The 20,559-nt window shown below is 43.0% G+C and overlaps 1 protein-coding gene across 1 annotated transcript in view; it reads left to right on the top strand.

Moving 5' to 3' along the window:
* LOC144809859 (differentially expressed in FDCP 6 homolog) overlaps positions 1–20,559 on the top strand; it is a 469,730-nt gene that overhangs the window by 337,079 nt on the left and 112,092 nt on the right. The window contains exon 10 of the mRNA XM_078673746.1: positions 6,829–7,027. Coding sequence (XP_078529872.1) covers positions 6,829–7,027 — 199 coding nt within the window. The remainder of the gene's footprint in view (positions 1–6,828; positions 7,028–20,559) is intronic.

Here is a 20,559-nt window from a genome sequence, read left to right as displayed (position 1 = left end):
GTTGCCGAGAAGCCCTTACCTGCTTTCTGCAGCTCTGTCCGCAGCCCCTCCGGCCGGTCTGCCCCAGCCGGGATGCCTATTCTGTCCCACAGCAGATCACCGGGAGCTCTCTTGCATGCTTCCCATGGCTTCGGCAGTGCTGTGACTGCAGAGCGATCTTCCCGGTCCTGGCGGCCTCTGTCTTTGGCACTCCAGCGACTCATCCCTTGACCCTGGAGCGGTGAATTCGTCCTGCACCGGGTCGCCCGCCCGCCATCTCAAACTACCAGACTACAGTCAGCAGCGTCTGCCAAAGAGCACCATCGCCCCACGACCACAACAACTTCAAACCCGGCTCGGCCCGATGACATCACACAGGACCAAATTGTTTTTTAGTAAACAACATTTTTAAGAAGACGCGTGGCATTGGTGAAGTGTGCGCGGTGCTGCTGTTATAAAGAGCTATATGGGCTCTAGGAACCTGCCGCTCCAGGGTAGGAGCAAATAAATGGATATTACAGAAGCTGCGTGGCGTTATTGCAGCCAGTGCGGTGCTGTTGTAAATATGCAGCAACATGGTGGAAATGAAATATAAAAATTAAAGCAGACTGTTGAAGCCGATCAGACGTGTGGCGCTGGGGAAGCGGGAGCGGTAAGCGGGCACGGTGCTGTTTATAAACAAGGCTGTCAGAGGTCCGTGAACTCTGCTGCTTCCGTCTTTTTTCTGCTGCACAATAAACATTGACGTGAGGCTGTGACTGAAAAAAGAGTGCTGCCGCCGTGTGCTGGCGGTGTAGTCATGAAAGCACCGTAAAAACGTGGAGAGAAAAAACAGTGAGTTAAGTAGCAAACAGTGAGCCAACCTCTGCAATACCTGCGTGGTCTGCGGCTCGCACACTCGCTCGTGAAATTGAAAGCGTGGGGGAGCGCGAGAAGAGACGTGCACGTTTACAGCCCATGTCTCCTAAAGCGCACGGTCACAGCCATTGTTTCCAATGTCTTTGGCAAGCTCGTGCACCTCTCCTGTCTCACTTTGCTAGCTACCCGGCGACTATAAGTCTCACATATGCGAGCAGCGCATAGCGCTGCATCGGTAGCGAGACCTAAAAAAGTGTTGGGTTAATCGACAGAGCCTAAAGGCCGGGGGCTGCTGCTGATCAGTTGTTCTGCTGAAGGAGGATTCAATAATGGTGCAGAATAAAGTGCTTTGAAGTGAGCCATCCAGTCACTGGGTTGGATGTACACCTCAGAGCTTGTAGCAGTATGACAGACACCAGGGCTAACTACATTCCATACAATTTTAGTATAACTCTTGTTAGCCGCTTCTTATAGATCCACCCAAAGACCCTGGCCCCCTTCCATTTTAGAAGAACATACAATTTCTTAAATGTAAACCTGGCTTCAACTATTTTTGCCCTATCTCTAAGCTCGATTACAAACCAAAACGATGACTTAACTGCCCTATATGTGGGATTGTGCCATTCTGGATCACCAGGGGACTTTTTTCTGGCTTGAATCCTTTACGGAAAAACTCTCTAACAGTTAAAAAGAAAGTTTTATAGCTCTCTAAAATGAGGATTGGATGGTTGTGATTCTTAAAGATAAGTCCCATTTGGGTTGATACAAGATCATAAATCCTCGTGGTGACCTCAGGCGAAGTACAAATATCACTCCACTTTACAGTCTTGCGATTATTAGTTATTGTCCAAGCATTTGCAATAGGATGAGGTGCAGCAGCATGCTTCTTGCGTGGTTGAACCTGGATAGTAAGAGACAAGGGGTAATGTCCACTTTCTTTTCTGGGGAGAACTTCCATGTTCCTCATTGCTATCCACTCCCTAATATCCAGTAGGATATAGACTGTTATTTCAATAATTTCTTCGCCAAAATGTTGAGGCGCAATGTATGCATGTGCCCATTGCATGCATGTATTGCATGAGTAATACCTACATGAGCTATTTGGAGTACAGATCAACTCATGCATTTCCCGGGATTGGCAGCTGGCTAAGAGATTCCGCAGGAAATATGCTTATCTTTGGTCAAACCCAATTTAATACTTATGTGCTCGATCATCAGGTTAAAATTGGCAGCGACAATAATAGGATGTCTTTTATTGTAAGAGCACAGCAGCTTCTCTAATAGTCTCCACTGGGAGACAACAACAGTTTGGAGCTTCCCACTCAGGCGAATAATGGACTATCGGTGCCACAAAGCAATCTAGGCAACAAACAGAGAGCTTCGGATAGTTTCCATCCCTTTCTAGCCATGAGAGTAAAGTATCAGCACCTACTTGGCCCCAAAACTAAGGGAGGAGATCCAGCCCAGCATCTTCCAGTTCAAGTTGGGCCCACCTTTGGACGGGGCCTGGCACGTGCAGCGGGCAGTCACTTTCTAGCACGAGACTTGCCTCCTCCACCACCTCATCTATATGTAGATGGATTGTGGAGCTAGTAGTCCCCCACACAGCTCCTTGATGTCTAGTTCAGTCAATGTATGCTACTGGGTGGGTCACGCTCCCAGTAATGCTGACAGATCCCTATGGAATTAATGGGTGTACAAACAAAGTATATTTCTTGATCCCAGGAGAAGCCCTCTTTGCCCTTTGCATGAGCTGGCTGTGTGATTTATGACTTCCAATGAAAAAAAGAAAGCATCCATTCCCAACAATACAAATATGTTAACTCCATCACCCCACGGGGGTGATTGCACCTTGTACCTAGCTCAGCCCACGGCCCGGTCCCATTAGTGTCCACCCTCGGGCCTACTGCATGTACCTGAGCGTGGCTTCAGTATATGTGCAGTGTAGTTCTTTGCAGGTCCCAGCAGCCACCACGCCTGGATTTCACTTTTATGGTGTGTTTATTCTGCATCTGCATCATTCCTCACTGCTGATATGTTGGTACTGGGGGGGTACACTTCTGACGCCCCCTCTTCCCACTACATCTCCCCCCCCGGCCACATCTGCAGCGATATCTGCTGAAGAAACTGGGAAGCCCCAAAGCACAGCAGTTCATCCCCCTACCCCCCACCCCTGTCTCTGGGACTTGAGTCCAGTAAGAACCAAGCGAGTAGAGATGCTTCTCTTCGCCCCAGCCATCACAGCTCCTCCAGCTATTATTTTGTCTGGCCGACCACTGCTGACATCAGGAAACTATTCATTTGTGTTCTAGCATTCCATGGGAGCTCATAACTTCCGTGCTCTCTGCCTGTCTATCCGCTTCCAGTTTCCTTCTTCCCCAGTCACTCATCCGCTGATCTTACTCGTCACACACTTTAGAGGAGGGCAACTCCATATTATTATCATTTATTGAAATAAGAATTAGTCCTAACCAAATTTGAAAAGAATGTGCAACTGTCTCACTCAGTATATTTTTTAGTACTATCCGCTTCTTAATCACCTTATTTTTTTTTTTAGTTAAAGATTTGGGGCCAGATGTATAAAGCATTTTTGCAGTTGCAAACGCCCCGATTTGCCAAATCGGACAGTTTTGCAACAGCAAAAATGCTTATTCAAATGGACAAAAAGCAGAATATGATTCGGTAAACTTGCTACCGAATTGCAGTTTTCAGTTGCGATTCAGTATTTGAAAGGAGCATGTTTAGGTTGTCCCTTCTAAATACAGATTGGTATGGTATGTATTAGTGTTTTGTAACTGAATTCTGGTTGCAAAACAGTAATACTTTAACAGCAGTTTAAAAGTGGTGGTAACCCATTTACAAATAGGAAGGGGTCCCAGTGGGACTCCTTCCCCTTTGAGAATGTTAAAAATATATTTTTCAGAGAAGGCAGTGGTCCAATGAACTCCTTCCTGCTCTTAAACCACCATTGGGAAGTCATATGTTTCGCCTATGAGATGAATACAGTGCTGTTTTTCATCGTCCTGGACGAAGAAAAGAGCTCCCTGACAAGTAACACAGGAATGGAGAGGATGGAGAGGATGTGGCGCAGTGGCCAGAGCTGCTGACTAGAGAGCTGAGGATCCCACTTCTCGGTGGCGCAACATCCTGTTATTCTGGGCAAATCACTTTCTCCAGATGAAAAGTTGCTATATAAATCTGCTGCAAGACGAAATGCAAAAAGAGGCAAAACTTTATGAAAAATAGCTCCAGCAAAGTGGATGTTCAAAGTATTTCGGCTACAGGAAACTTATGAGAGAAGACGACAAGGAACAAGCATTGTTAAATGCAGGAAAATATGCTATAACCAATAGAAATGGAGGGAAAGTAAGTGGCACACACAGGAACCAATGAAAAGCCATGAAAGAGAGGGGGCGGGATGTAAGCCCCTCTTAAGTTTGCATTAAAAACAATAGACTTCACAAGAACAGCACATGCGCTGTGCAGGCGACACCTAAAAATGAAACCTATCTGCACAAAAAAATAAATTATTAAATAGCACTCACAGACATGGCGGTCTGCTGATCCCAGCAGGCCACCATCCCTGTGATGGCTGCAATTCCTAATGGTTGCAGATTTCAACCTACCTCACTGATATTCATGTGGTAGGTAGATGTGCGACCTACTTGAAATTGTTATTTGGGAATACACTCAATTCGTGCTTTAGGAATACCAGTTTCCTATTTACTATTCGGAGATTATCACAATTAGGTAATCGCTAGTCCTAATGTTTGTACATCTGGCCCTTACTGTAACCAAAGTTTCATAATATGGGTATACATTTTTGAGTGCCAGTTCGCTGGATCAGGCAATACAACCTTTTAGCGAACCTCCTACCCCCACCGAGGTGGAATAGACTTCTTCACCTCCTGGTGAATTTTGCTATCATCTGAGGGATTGCTGGCCAGGCTGGTCCTATGACAGCCTGTCATGCATGTCCTTTGTATTACTTCATGCATCAGAAATGGCATACACTTCGTGGAAAACAGTCTTGTATTCTTTACACCATTTAGTTTGACAGTATTGCCAAAATGTATGTAACGCCTGTTCCAGTGTTTATTCAATTGACTTTTACTAATTCATTTAAGAATGCATAGTTTGATTCTGCTGCAAGAGTTTGTAAATTCACATGTCTGAGTAAGAAGAGGATCTAACTGGATGAGAACAGTGGAGACATCAGGGCTGTTTGTTGGTGGTGGTATTAGTTGTCCTAGCAATGGCGAACGCCTAATTAAAGGTTTCCCAAGCAAACCTCTGGGAACAGCTGATAAGGTCTTGCTGCAGAAGCAGGCTTCATTGTGTCTACAGCACATTTCAATGACATTCTAACACACCTTCCAGAAAAGCACCAGAGAGGCACTCCACCGAAGATGGAAGCTGACAATGGGATTTCAACTACTCTAAGTGTGCCTCTTGTCGGGAACGTTAGCCAGTGAACAAGTGTGGCAGGAACATTGTCCCACTCGGGCGTTAAGTTGAAAATAGAACTATGACACCTCCCAATAACTGTTTCTGTTACTAGTCCTCCTACTTGCCAATTTGCTACAAAGGTTAAAAATTGGAAGTCTTTTAGAAATATTATGCGCTTTGGAAATAAATTGTGCAGCAGGCTAAGGGCAATTCCAGTGACCACATTACAGCTGAAATTAGCTTTCCAGGTACATTCGAACTCTATCAGACATGAACAGGTACAATCCTCTCTCTCAGGGTCAGCAGGATCACTATAACAACTAGAAGGCAGTTTGGCCTGTAAGATGAAGCAGCTGTGTCCTTCCCAAATACGACTTGTTCTTGTAGTCTTTTAGCCTCCCCTTGTGAATCTCTACTAGAGTAGAGCAACAGCATAGGACAGGGAAGTGGACATTTTGTTAGCCACTGCAGGGTTTAAGATTTCTCTGCAGTTATTTTCAAATGCTGAAAACATTTCCATGTACCACAACTATCATCTCCACCAGGCAGCAACATTATACAGCTTAGCATAATTCTGTAGTACACTCTGCAGTTAGAAACTGGATTCTAAGGCCCAAACCAGGCACAGGCGATTAGCACTGGGGTTCAGCCACCTCCATAGGCAGCTGGTTCAAACACTTCACACTCAAAGTTGACAACGAACTGCAGACACTTTGGGTGGTGAGATGACTGTGATAGCCTTTTATCTCACCTAGTCCCATTCAAAATGTTTTCTTTTAACCATCTGTACACAACTAAGGTATGCAATGACTATTTTCTTGCTTGCACTCATGTTTTAGGCAATAGTGCGATTTTATCCTTATTGAACAGTTATTTTGACACTTATAGTTGTTTCCATTTTATCCAGTTATCTCAATGGGACCTTTTCCCTGATTACCTTTCTTAATCGGTCTGTTAGTTAGGCTTGGTAAATAAATATGCATCTTTTGGTAAATCTAGTTTGCCTAGAGAGAACTTTTTTGGGTAAATTGACAAAATGTACCAGTGTCTTGCCCACTTCCCCACCTCCTGTGGTGTTTAACTCTGCAGTAGCCACACCTGTTACGTTCTTAAAGTTTTGTCCCCGTCTTCTGTGTCGGTCCCAGGGAAATTCAAATAAAGAAGACTAAACTTCTATTTTCTCTTTCACTTGTACTGGACCGATAACGTTGAAACACCACCAATAAGGTATTTAGCCGAAATTTTGAACAACAATAAATTCAGAAAATAAGGGTTTTCCGAGCTAGCTATGGCTAGCTATGGCCTCATGAACCTTAAAATTGTAATGGGCACATAGATACACATGAGCATTTGGACATTAGTATATTGGGGCTTCGTTTTACCTTTCAAGGATGTAGATACATCCACCTTCACAGTCAGAGAAAATATAATGGGAAAGAAGAGGTCTTATTGCATGTGGTCTCCAAATAATGCACACTGCTCAAAGTAAACTGCTGTTAATTCTAAATACATGTGTTTTTTTGTGTGATCCATTGCTTTTAGGCTCCTTGACGAGGAAGAGCAGAAGTTAAACAACTTACAGCGGTTGAAGGAGGAGCAAGACCGGCTTATCCAGAAAACGGAGGAGGAAAAAAATGAGCTAAAGCAAGAAATGTTAGTGAAGAGTCAGGCTTTGGAGCAAGCCCGCTATGAACTGACTGCGCTGCAAAGGTCTCGGGAGAAGAACAGCGAAGGGCTGGAGGTAAGACCATGTTGGGACCATTTGTGTGTTTATCCTCCATCCTTGAGATCTCCTTGGCTGAAATAGAAATGGTTATGGACAATGTGGACCCCCTTAAAGTCTTTTTTTTTTTCACCATCTCAACCTAATTTAGAATTAAGACATACAAAAATAAAGTAGTATGCACCAAAATAACCATAAATATCGCGTAAAAGGAAGGGCATTTATAAATATACATTTTTAAAAATACACAATACTGGAAAGCGTGCACATCATCTTGATACTGAGGAGGAGAAAAGTAATCATGATTCACTATACTAAACTTGTGACATCACTTCCTGCTTATCTTGATGGTGATAAAAAGTACTTTCCAGGTTAGCCAATGATGACATTTGGAGTAATCGATTGTATACAGTGATTTTCAGTTCTTTTTCCAGTGTGATATTCCTTTACTATTGATTCATTAATTCAGGAAACATTTGATTTATGCAACTCTTGAACATAGGCTACTTAATTTAACTCCCCACAATAAGTGTGCAAACTCTCAACCTAAGTATTAAGTTACGCACAGAAGTGTGTTGGTGTCGGAATCTTTAAGTTCCAGAGATCTTAAGTGAACCACCATATCTTGACTATACTCTGTGCCCTAGTTATTGGTACAGGTTTTTCTATTGACAGCTGTAGACAGTGGGATGCTATATTGGCCAGCTGCAATTTGTTGTGCTAATTAGGCTCCAGATGGGGCAGAATTGGCCTGCTGTAGCACTGGGATATATTGTTAGATTCGGTCATACCACTTAAACTATAATCTACAGTGATCATCAGTGTGTTTTGGATCAGGTTTAAGCTTTTCTGTACGCATGATTTCCAGTCCTGATTAGTGAATCAAGTTTTGGAAGGCATGCAGCCCTAGTCTACAGGAGAGCTTTTAGTCTATACATCTTTGTTACTTATGGTAGATTCTTTTTGGCCTACTACTTATTGAAAGAGGGCTGCCTCTCTATTAAAATATTTGGAAACACATATTTGAATTTGCTTCGGCTGCGTCAGTGTATGTGCCTCTGGTGACACTTCCTTACATAGAGAAACTGTACTTGTTTTCAAAATATGTTATTTTCAACATGTCGAATGGAGGGGAATGTGGTATTCCCGTACAGTGCCATACTAGCAGCTGAAAGATTGTCTGTCTGGTTGTTAGTTTATATTTCAGAATGGTTGTAGCTGTTTGACATGTATTTATTTTTATTTAACAGTTTTGTGTTGGGCACATGTACCATATAGTATTAGACTTCTTTACAACAGTGTACAATTGTATTAGAGAACATGTTTGCAATATCTGATAATGGTATTAGGAACAGTCATCTTAAAGGGATACAAAAGATCAATCAATCAACTCGGATTTGTAAAACACAGCTAATCACCCGCGAAGGTATCCAGGTGATAGTTTTTTGCTGGGTCCCATCGAAGAACCAGGTCTAGAGACCCCCTCTGAACTCAAGGAGCAAGGATGATCTTCGGAGGTGATAGGGGGAGGTTGGACCAGTACTTGGCGGCAAGGTAGGAGAAGGATCGTCCTCCAGTGTAGCTTCCACAGACGTGGGGAGTGTGTGCAAGGGCAGCGAAGCGCAGGTGTCTGGAAGGGTGGTGGAAAGTTAGGCAGTGAATGATGTTTGCTTGTCCTTGGTCGTGTAGGGCCTTGTAGGTGTTATCAGTATCTTGAATTGGCATATTTTCTGGGTGGGGAGCCAGTGGAGGTTCCTGAGGTGGTGGGTGATGTGGGTACATTTGGGGAGGTCAGATATCAGCATTTCAGGTTCCTAAAATACTTTGTTTCCTATCAAATATGCATTTTCCAGTTTTGGTTAACACACTGAAAGAAAATCAAAACCTGGTCATTTTCTTAAAATAAACTAAATCTTTGCCTCAAAATCAGGTTTCATGCATAGTCTCTGAATGTGATTTATCTAGTAAAAAGGCACCACAAAGATCTATATTGCCATATCTGCCCATGTTGTACTAAATAAAATGCCTGGGATACCCACCATAAGACCCAAGATGCCTACATCATGCCAAGGATGCCCACCACTATGTCAGGACCTCAACTGTTTAATTGCTGCCCACCACAATGCTAAGAACCACCACATAACATAAGCCATGGATATAGTATTCCAAGGAAGGCCCTGTTTATGTGATAGATGGCCACAGTAAAGTCAAACATACTCTCAATATAGCAAGGATTGCTACCATTATACCACGATTCTCTTGTAGTCAAACAAACATTTGATTGTTGGTGATATGCATAAGTAGCCAACTTTCTCACCCATAGCTCTTTTAGAAAGCTTTTCACCATACTTAGAGAGTAAAGCAATACTCTGTCACTCTGTCAAGGACTCTGGTTGAGATTGCAGTAAAATGTTCATACTGACGAGTTTGCATACAAGAGCTTTGCTGTGTTTCCAGTGATTCTTTTGTTGAGTATTGCAATATCATCCCTTCTGTAGTAGTACATTCCTTCACACTTCTGTAACTCCATCAGATGACCATTTACCTTTAGGAACCAATGGGAATGTTCCTTTAAAGTTTCATATACTTCTAAAATCTCCCCTGATGTTATGGTTATTTTTGCTCGATATCTGTCAGCTCTTGTTGGCACCTCTGGTCTTGCCTGATTTTACAATATAGTAATGCTTTTAGTTTAACGTTTATATTATATATTCTTTGGACATTTTTGCCTAGCTGCTATTCTAGTGGTGCCTGCAAATACCCAGAGTGAGTTCTAGAACTAATCATAAATTTTGTAGATATTCATCACTTGGCTGAAGCATTCCAGTCTGGAGTTTCCCTGAGTGTCTGTGCCTGTTTTGCTGTCATTTCTAGGGTAGAATCATCTAGGTCCAAGTGTCAGTTCACTAATATTACTGAATTATCAGTGCCCTTTGACTTTGTCATCCACATTGTTCTTCTTGTAGCTGGATGATTCCTCATCTTGTGGCTTGGTCATCTGCTCTTCAATTTTATACTACAATGTGTCATATGTATTTTGAGGAAACCCTTCTTTTGTTTATTTCTGTGACTCTGTGTGTGTGTGTGTGTGTGTGTGTGTGTGTGTGTGTGTGTGTGTGTGTGTATATATATATATATATATATATATATATATATATATATATATATATATATATATATATATAGTAATTATCAACATTACTGAATATGTTGTCGAATGACCAAACCTTTTCTGTTTATCTGCTTCAGTTAGCTGCTGCTCGTCATGAAACGTGCACCAAAAAGCACTGAGGGTCTCAGATGACGTTCTATAGTCGGGGGCAAAAAAATATGTGTATATATATATATATATATATATATATATTACCTACTGGCGGTCGCCAGTAGGTATATATAGTTAGGATTTTTTCTCCATGGGATTTTTGAAAATTCTATGTCGAATAACTTTGGCGTTTGAAGACGGAATTGGCTGAAATTTTCAGGAGAATGGAACATTTTGTTTCTGAGCAGCCCCCGAAAATTTGGGGGGGTTTCGTCAAGGGGGGGGCCGAGAAAAAAGGGGGGTCCCCAAACGCGTTTTTCCCATGCAATTTTCCATAGGGCGGTTGGCCTCACTTTTAGCTCGAACGGCTGAATGGATTTCCACGAAACTTGGCAAAATTGTAGGGACTGGTAGCCCGATGTGCCTTTGCTAGGTCTCAATATATGTGCTCCAGTGGATTTTGAGAAATTAACGTTCAAAAAAATATATATATCTGTAAGCGCGCTCCGGGCAGCGCCCCGGTTCGCGTACCTGACGCGTAACGGAACTTCGCGAGGAGAAGCGGATTGGCTCTCCGGTGCCTGTCAACATTCCAAACAGTCCGGAGCGGCCGCCATCTTGTCTCTCGGTAAGATCGAGAGGCAAGAGGTGGCAATAACCAAAGGGGAAATGAATAAAAGGCTTTCTTTAGGCGCTTGGGCTTTTAAAGTGAATTTATTGCACCGCCTACTCCTGACGCGTCATGTGATCAAGCTCCGCCTGCGGAGCGAAACGCGTCAGGGAGGGCACTTGCTCTTGCACTTTATGGAAATAAAATGGATTGCTGGCACTAAGATTTTGTGATGTGGCTTCATTGGTGTTGTTTACTGGACTAAACACCTAGAGTTGGAGTGGAGGTCTACGCCTGGTGTAACCGCTACTTCTGGCGGTCAGGATTCTACGTCTAATTTCATTGCCGGGATTTGTTTGCTTCCGGTTTCACGGACCCGCCCATGATCTGAGGCACGGTGAATTTGCAAACTAGAACGCCTTGGCGTTTTTCTAATTAGCATTGGATAAGTACGGCATACCATGCCCCCTGCCTACTCATTTATTGCAACGATTGGACTGGTCGACGCTGTTCAGAGCCCATTCCGGGGGGTGTGCTTCGGAGCTAAGGGAGCCGGCTGGCTTTTCTCGGCGAGTCGGAGCGGATTCCGGTAAGGCACTGTCTGCGCGTACCAGCTTGTTCTAAGCGAGAGAAGCAGGTTTGGGCTAAAGACTCCCCAAAAACTTTTTTACTATCATTTTTGCAGCCACAGTAGCAATCCAGCGGCATATTTTGGCTGCTGAATTTAATCATAAAATATGTTGTCCACCGTCGCACTCAGGAGTAGGGAAATGGCGGCAGAGGCTCTGTATGAAAATCTACCTACTGTTATTTCTTCAACTACTCAAGATAGTCGCACTTCAAATGTTAACAACAGTACCAAGGATTTATTAAAGACTTTGGAGAAACTGCTTCGCAGTGAATTTTCCAAGTGGTGGGAAAAGAAATCATTAGACAAATATCTGGAGGTCAATCGTGTGCCCGTGGATTTTGAGAAATTAACGTTAAAAAAAATATATATATCTGTAAGCGCGCTCCGGGCAGCGCCCCGGTTCGCGTACCTGACGCGTAACGGAACTTCGCGAGGAGAAGCGGATTGGCTCTCCGGTGCCTGTCAACATTCCAAACAGTCCGGAGCGGCCGCCATCTTGTCTCTCGGTAAGATCGAGAGGCAAGAGGTGGCAATAACCAAAGGGGAAATGAATAAAAGGGGGCAGGGTAGACACCCCCTGACCCCCTAGATTTGAAGTGGGTGGCTGAAAAGGCCCATATAAAGCAAAAACAAAAAAATAATTTTTTTATTTTCGCGGGTTAAGCGCCCGGTTCTCGCACCGGATAGCGAACCGGGAAGCGTGACCGGCATAGCTACGGGAGTCCACCATCTTGTGTTTCGATAGAATTTATACACAAGATGGAGGGCAAAGAATGTTGGGAATGGGTAAAAGGGGGCATGGTAGACACCCTCTGACCCCCTGGGTTTACTGAGGGTGGTTGAAAGGGCCCATATAAAGCAAAAAAAAAAATATATATATATTTTCGCGGGTTAAGCGTCCGGTACGCGAACCGGGCAGCGCTCCGGGAAGCGCAACAAAGAGAAAAAAAAGAAAGACAGGGTATAAAAATTTTAGCAATTTTGTTATAAATGGAAGGTAGTTCTGAAAAGAACTGTTTTTTTATTTTTTATTTTTTTGTATTTTTTTTATTAATTTTCTGAACAATTTTTTGATTTTTTAGGATTTTTGAAAACTATTTTGTGTTTTTTTAGTGTTTTTTTAGGGGAAATAACAAAAAAGCAGGGTTTGAACATGTCTCAACAGGAGCAAAAAAAATTAAAAAGGATTCATTGTTTTCTCTTCTTGATGCATTCATGATTTTCTCCAGCTCGGTTAATCAAAGTAATACTCTTCTCTCCATAACAAATAGTTCCTCCACAATATATACAAACTATTTTGTAGTTTTCAAAAGGAGTTTGAATATTGTGGATCATTTCTCGGCCTTCTGGTCCGGCGAATGAGCTTTGTCCACTGGAGGTGCTGAGGATGACATTTGGGGGGTTGGCAGCAAGATCCCTTACTTGTGCTTGGGAAAGATTATTAGGATGCCACCGCTCCATGTGGCGAATCATTGTATGATTCCCAAAGCTGTATTTCTTGTTGGGGTTGCCACGAGAAAGTACATTTTTACATATCAAACAAGACACCTGGGGTGCATTGACCTTCTTTTGTCCAGGTGGAAATTTAAAAAATTGCCATATGTAGTGCTCTTTAATATGGCTCTGCCTTGGTGTTTCTGGCAGGAACTGCCTTACTTGTTCTTCATCCTCCTCCTCCTCTTCGTCCTCATTATCTTCCTCTGCACCAAAGTCCAGTGTTGGAGGTGGTCCTTTTGGTGGTGGTGGTGGTGGTGGTGGTGGTTGCTGAGAAGCAGCAGCTGCAGCTATTACAGAAGCCATTGTCAAAAACAGGTCTTGCTCTCTGGAAGTAGAAAGTAAGAATGAGGTAAAAAGGTGGGGGCTTTCATCATTTTGAAAAAAAAAATGTCTGAACCAATGAAAAGTGTTATTTTCAGGTCACATGACCTGTTACGCTTACGTTACGCGCCCCGCGCGTGCCCCGGAGCGCTTCCGGGGCGCTGCGTGTCACGCTCTGTAGCGCTCCGGAGCGCTTCCGGGTGCGCTAACGCAGCGCGTCATAAGACGCATCACGCGGCTACGCGATAGGTCACACTTACGCGACGCGTCACGATGTTGTTTTCGATCGCGTCAGTTGCGCTAACGGAACGTTTCCCGGGGCGTGATGCAAAGTTATGCTAACGGGGCGCTCCCCGGGGAGCGCACCGGAAGTGTACCGAAGTAAAAAAAATAAAAAAAATAAAATACTTTCATACATCCAAAAAAAAAAATATTAAATACATAGAAAAAATAGTATTCACACAGTTTAGTCACTATCCAATATATTTAGTGACACACTACAAATTAGTCAAGTAAACAGTCAATCACACTGCTACTAAATCCTCCATCCAGACACTTATACATCCACTTATTCTTCAATGCGGATTGCTATATATATATATATATTCAGTGAAAAAACCATAAGTTTTAGACCATATATAGTTAGGAATTAGCATTTAGAAAACCTTTAAAGTTGATATTTTACTCACACAAAACCATTGAAATATGCATAGAAAATATAGTCTTCATTATAAAGAAGAATATATTTTACAGCTATAGATATTTGCTATTAAAAAACCATTGAAATTCACTGAAAAAACCATAGGTTTGAGACCATATATAGTTAGGAATTTGCATTTGCAAAACCTTGAAAATTCACTGAAAAAACCATAGGTTTGAAACCATATATAGTTAGCTGGATAATTTAATCATACAAAACCATTGAAATTCCCATATATAGTTAGTTGCACTAACTATATATTTCGCGCACCCGCAATCCACTGCTGATGATGTCACATATTACATCATTCATGACATGGTCAGTGACATCACTGATGATATCACTGATGACATCTCAAATGACATCACTGATGACACCATCGAGTCATTGTATGTTTCTGTAAAGTTTAAATATGTTTTACAGATTGAAGAATGAGTGAATGTATAACTGTCTGGATGAAGGATTTAGTAGGTGCATGACTGACTGTATGAGTGAGTGATTTAATGTGTCTCACTGAATGCATGGGTTAGTGAATAAACTGTCTCAATTTGTGCATCAGTATGTCTGTTGTTGTGTAAACTGCTGCATGTGTTGAACAATAGCTATATGAGTGACAATATGGGTTATTAATTGGTTGCCCAAGTAATTGTATGGGAGACTGAGTGTGTGTGTGGGTGGCTGGGAGGTGTGTGACTCTGTGCATAGATGTGTGAGCAGTTGATTCACTAGATGTATGGGTTCAAGAGTGCATGTAGAAACAGCTGTATTGGCGAATGACTGTGTGCATGAGTGTATTGATGAGTGAATGGATATCTCAATGCTACATGTCAAAGTAAGTACATAAGTAAAACACAGTACATGTGAGAGTTGGCATATATAAATAACTGTGCATGAGAGCCAGTGAATGTGTGAGTGGCTGTATGGATCATTGTGAACTTGTATCAGGGATTGTATAAGAGAGTAAGTATGTGTTAGTATATGTTTGAATAAGTAAGGTGTGTATAACCGTATAGTTGAGGAAATGGAGGTGTGATTGATTCTTTGCATGACTGACTAGGTGTGTGAGTAACTCCATGGATGAGTGACAGTGTGTGAGTGTCTGTTTACACTGAGTGTTTCTAAGGTTATATTAGAGTCTGTAGAGGTTCATCGTATTATCACATGAATGATGTCATCAGTGATGTGATCAGTAATGTCAACTGAGATGTCATCAGTGATGTCATCAGTGATGTCATCAGTGATGTCATTTGAGATGTCATCAGTGATATCATCAGTGATGTCACTGACCATGTCATGAATGATGTAATATGTGACATCATCAGCAGTGGATTGCGGGTGCGCGAAATATATAGTTAGTGCAACTAACTATATATGGGAATTTCAATGGTTTTGTATGATTAAATTATCCAGCTAACTATATATGGTTTCAAACCTATGGTTTTTTCAGTGAATTTTCAAGGTTTTTTAAATGCAAATTCCTAACTATATATGGTCTCAAACCTATGGTTTTTTCAGTGAATATATATATATATATATATATATATATATATATATATATATATATATATATATATATATATATATATATATATATATATATATATATATATATATATATATATATAAATACATATATATATACCAAAATCTCCTTCACAAAAAAGAAGTGAAAGCCACAGCGGGGGAACATCATGGAGGCCGCTTTATTTATAATATACAAGGCAAATGCAATTTGGCCGTGAGGCTTTCTTCAGTGCCAGGTAAGTAAACCAGGAGGCGTGCTCAGACCCTGATGATGTATGTAGCTCTCTGAGCTGATTGGTTACACCCTAACACCCTCTTTCCATGTGGATTGGTGTGCCCAAACTACTGTCCACTGTGTAGCGGTGGACCGCAAGTCCCAGAATGCATCGTTATAGTCCCAAGTGATGCTGGAATGGGAGGAAAACAATTTGGCTCAATGAGACTCAGCAAAAGAACACTGCCACTGTCCTGATGTGTGTGGAAAACAAAGCACCCCCTCAAGTCCCCACACCGCATCAACCTTGCCTCCAGGAGTCCATTTCAACGAGGGCCCAAATGACAGTGCATCAGGCCCGGTGTGAGGCAGAATAGCCTCAGCATCGCATCTCTTACTCCCAGATTTGTAGGTGGGCTCCGAACATCCGATAACTCGGCAAACAAACACATGAGCAGCCGCAGCTGCCAACGCCACTGAAACCGGAGCCAACTTGTAATGCGGGGGCTTCCAGAAACGTGTCACTGGCGAACACATTGTAGAAATGCACCAAAATCTCCTTCACAAAAAAGAAGTGGAAGCCACAGCGGGGGAACATCATTGAGGCCGCTTTATTTCAAATACACAAGGCAAATGCATTTCGGCCGTGAGGCCTTCTTCAGTGCCAGGTAAGTAAACCAGGAGGCGTGCTCAGACCCTGATGATGTATGTATATATCTTTTCCCCTACAAAAAAAAGGTAATGTGGCATTTTTAGGAATTGTAATGATAGGTTACTTAACATTGAAAAAAAACCTTAGAAATGTACTTGGAAAAAAGCAAATGTTAAACAAAGCCACTGAAATTCACCAGTTCTAGTTATCTCAAGCAACTAAAACTCATGCCCTAAAGTAACTATTACTCACTCTCCAGACGTGCACAGTGTTGTCATCACTGATGTAATTTCAGATGTTATCAATGATTTCATTGAATATGTCAGGAGTGATGTAATCTTGGAGGTAATTAGCAGTGTATGGCGAGGGCATGAGTTATAGATACACGAGTTAACTAGAACACATGAATTTTTGTGGTTTTGTCTAGCCCTGTCACAAGCATGTTTTTCCTCGCATACAATTGTTTATGGTATGCATGACTTGTGAAAGAGTGGTTTAACACGTCTGAAAGACACTGCGTGTTCTTTAAAAATCACCACCATACCGCTAATGAATGATTATTTTGGAATTTATATGTTAAATGTCGTATTGTCTTGTTTAAATTCCTTTACAGGTAAATTACCAAAGGTGGACCGAATCACGGTCAGTCCGCACAGCATAAGTTAGTACACCTTAGCGCGTGGGCTATGAAAAATGCGTATACACGTGGCGTAATTACCTTTTGCCACTCACTTTTCACTTTTTCACCTACACTACAGTTTTAATTCACTTTGAGTAAGGTCCTGAAGAAAGCCCCACATTAGTTTTACATGGGCTGAAACATGTCGACCTAGCTGATAATTGAGTCTCAGTTTAAGTCTCCTTTAGTTATCCACTCGTTTTTATTATACCTTGGACCACTGGGAATACAGTAAATCATCAGGTAGAGACCCAGAGGTATTTTGAATACACCACTTCATCACACTTTCACTCAAAAAACTCCAGCTACACTGTAATCAGGTGTCGCAGCACAGCTGAGTGGTATTCGGCTACTCAGCTGGGAACCCGATGATGAAGCATGACACCAACTAGGTTGGTGTGTGAGGGTTCTTCTAACAAACCCTTGCGGTGCTGGAAACTGCAGTGTAGGACAAACTGCTAGACAGGTCCGTCCTAGTTGTTTTCTAACATTTACCAAGGGACAAGGATGCCCACAATCAGTCCTACGTCTCCCATTTTAAGACAGCCCTATTAATTTTGGTCACAACGCCTTAATATAACAAGCATTGGCATTGCCAATAGGTCTCGCTTGTGGGACCTTATAAGTATTTAGTTTTGCAGCACAATATCCCACAAGCGAGACCTATTGGCAATGCCAATGCTTGTACTTTTAATTACTGCTCTAAACCGCGTCATGGCAGTTTTAAAATATAGAAAATGGTAAAATAAGAAAGAAAGAAAAAGAAGAGAAATGCATAGAAGCATAAAAAGACAAAAGAGAAAAATATATGAGAAGATAAGAGAAATAAAAGAAAATTAAGGAACAAAAAAAGAAAAATAGAGCAAAAAAGGACAAGGAAATGACGAGCAACGTGATGAGAAAGGGAGGGGGAAAACAAGAAAACGATGGGAAGCGAGCAAAGCCATTAAAAAACACATGATACAAACGGTGCGAGGAGGTGGCTCAACATCTAACGCTGCTGCCTTTGGTGCAGGAAAACAGGGTTCAATCCTCGGGGTGGGCTGCATCATTCCAGTGCCTTTTCATAATGAATAAACTAAACGTAAATAAGTAAACAGCGTCGGGTAAGGGCAAGAAGCTGCCAAATGTGGAAATGCAAGCCGGCCAGCCATGAATAATTAGGGGAGGAGAAGCCGCAGAGCACACGCTGGGCGAAGCCCTATGATGTGCTGTGCGGCGGCCATTAAAAAAATGCAATTAGGAGGGAGGGAGGCTGATGCGCGTGCTTGTTTGATCACGTGATTCACGTGAACTTAAACAAAACCGCAGCGCAAGAAGCCCTTGGTTTCACGAGGATTTCGAGCACTTGAATTCTCGCTCCGCTCGATGCGCTTGCGCGCATCGATAGGTCGCGAGACCTAAAAACTGGGCCTATTGACTATATCAAGGGGTCAGCCTATTAAACTTTATCAATGAGTCCTATCGTCTACAAGAAGTAAGCAATAATTGTAATAGAATGTATATTATATAACTTCACACATTGCAATGTTTAATAAAAGTGATTAGCATAAAATTGTTTTAATAAATCCCCGGTGTCTACCCGGCAGAACCCACATGTAGCTAAATGTGGGTGATGTGAGGGTAGCCCCATAGGCCCCCTCAAACTCGTCCACCTCCCCAGCCAGCACCCATTGTGGTGCTTGGCAGGAGCTGGCTAAGTGACTTAGCTCCGACCCAGGCGAGAGCAGCTTCTCTTTCTGCTCACACATGGGCGGGAGCAGAATTGTATTTTCTGCCCAGGAGCGTGCAGGCAGTTTATGCACTCGCTCTCCTGCTGCAGGAAGCTGTGTATTCTAGGGGATGGGGTCCCTGGACCGTGCTTGGATCGGGACCGGGGGGGAGATTGGGTCCCAGGGGCTGTCTAGGCTTGGGGGGGAGGGGTCCAATGCCCCATCCTGTAAAAACACTAGCCCTGGGTCCCTACACTGGCTTGAAGTGGAGGACTGCATGCCCCCCTCCCCTCCAATTGAACACAGCCCCAGGGTATGGGGTCCTCGGGGCCTCAAAGAGGGTCAGCAGGTAGGCTTACTCCCTCCCCTTAATTTGAAACACAACCAATGGGATGGAGTCTCCAAGGCCTCTCATACGCCCTCTCCCTATCTAAAAAGTACTGACCTGAGAGATGAGGTTGCTGGGCCTCTCAAAGGTGATGCTCCCCATCCCCCCCAAACATATAACTGCAACAACCCCTAAGGGCCCTGGCGCCTCCCCCCCCAGGTGGGAGAAGTGGTATTTTATAAAAGGTCAGAGACTGACATTGTCTTTTTTTTTTTATTGGATCCGTGGCATCAATAAAACAAAAATCTGTTCTTGGCTGGGAGCGGGATCTTCCACTGCCCTAGGGAGGAAAAAATTGTTACCTTGCCCCCTACATGTTTTGTTTGTAGGACAGTGGAGTCCCCATGACTTAAGATGGCCACATCATTATTGATATGATGGCAGAGAAAGCGATCTTATCTAGAGGTCTGTTGGCTCTGAAAGAGCCCGCTGCACCTTCTAGCAGACCTGGATGACGCCATGACGGTAGCCATCAGTACAGGACGGGAGCAGCTATTCCAGGCCAAGAGGTTTGCGTGCAAGACTTTGCTGAGTACAGAACAACCCACTGGGGCAACACTTGAATTAATGAACTGAAAGTGCGTGACTGCTCACATGAGGTATACGTGGTGCACTTCAAGTCCCAGGAGCCCGTGCGAGAGGCCGCGCCCATCGGGGCAGAGGACTTTAAAGGATCACAGGTGCACCATCAGTACCGTGCATGTCAGTTTTAAAAGCCAATGATTAAGGGCAGGGGCCCGAAACGCGTCTGGCCTTATTAATTTGTCATGTTACTCTGCACAAACCTTCGCTGCAGCCTGGAATAAATGGAAGCAACACTCACTCGTGGTTGAGCTCTTTCTTAAAGGTAACTCTTGAGATTGATTTGAAACGGCCAGTCTAGCCGTGAAAGAGCCCGCTGCACCTTCTAGCAGACCTGGATGACGCCATGCTGGCAGCCATCAGTACAGGACAGGAGCAGCTATTCCAGGCAAAGAGGTGTGTGCGCTAGACTTTGCTGAGTACAGAACAACCCACTGGGGCAACACTTGAATTAATGAACTGAAAGTGCGTGACTGCTCACATGAGTTATACGTGGTGCACTTCAAGTCCCAGGAGCCCGTGCGAGAGGCCGCGCCCATCGGGGAGAAGGACTTTAAAGGATCACAGGTGCACCATCAGTACCGTGCATGTCCGTTTTAAAAGCCAATGATTAAGGGCAGGGGCCCAAAACGTGTCTGGCATTATTAATTTGTCATGTTACTCTGCAGGAACTTGCGTTGCAGCCTGAAATAAATGGAAGCAACACTCACCTGTTGTTGAGCTCTTTCTTTAAGGTAACTCTTGTGATTGATATATATATATATATATATATATCAAT

The sequence above is a fragment of the Lissotriton helveticus genome, chromosome 1_1 (genome assembly GCF_964261635.1).
Source record: "Lissotriton helveticus chromosome 1_1, aLisHel1.1, whole genome shotgun sequence".
NCBI classification, from domain to species: Eukaryota; Metazoa; Chordata; class Amphibia; order Caudata; family Salamandridae; genus Lissotriton; species Lissotriton helveticus.
This window is presented reverse-complemented; position numbering and strand designations above follow the sequence as displayed.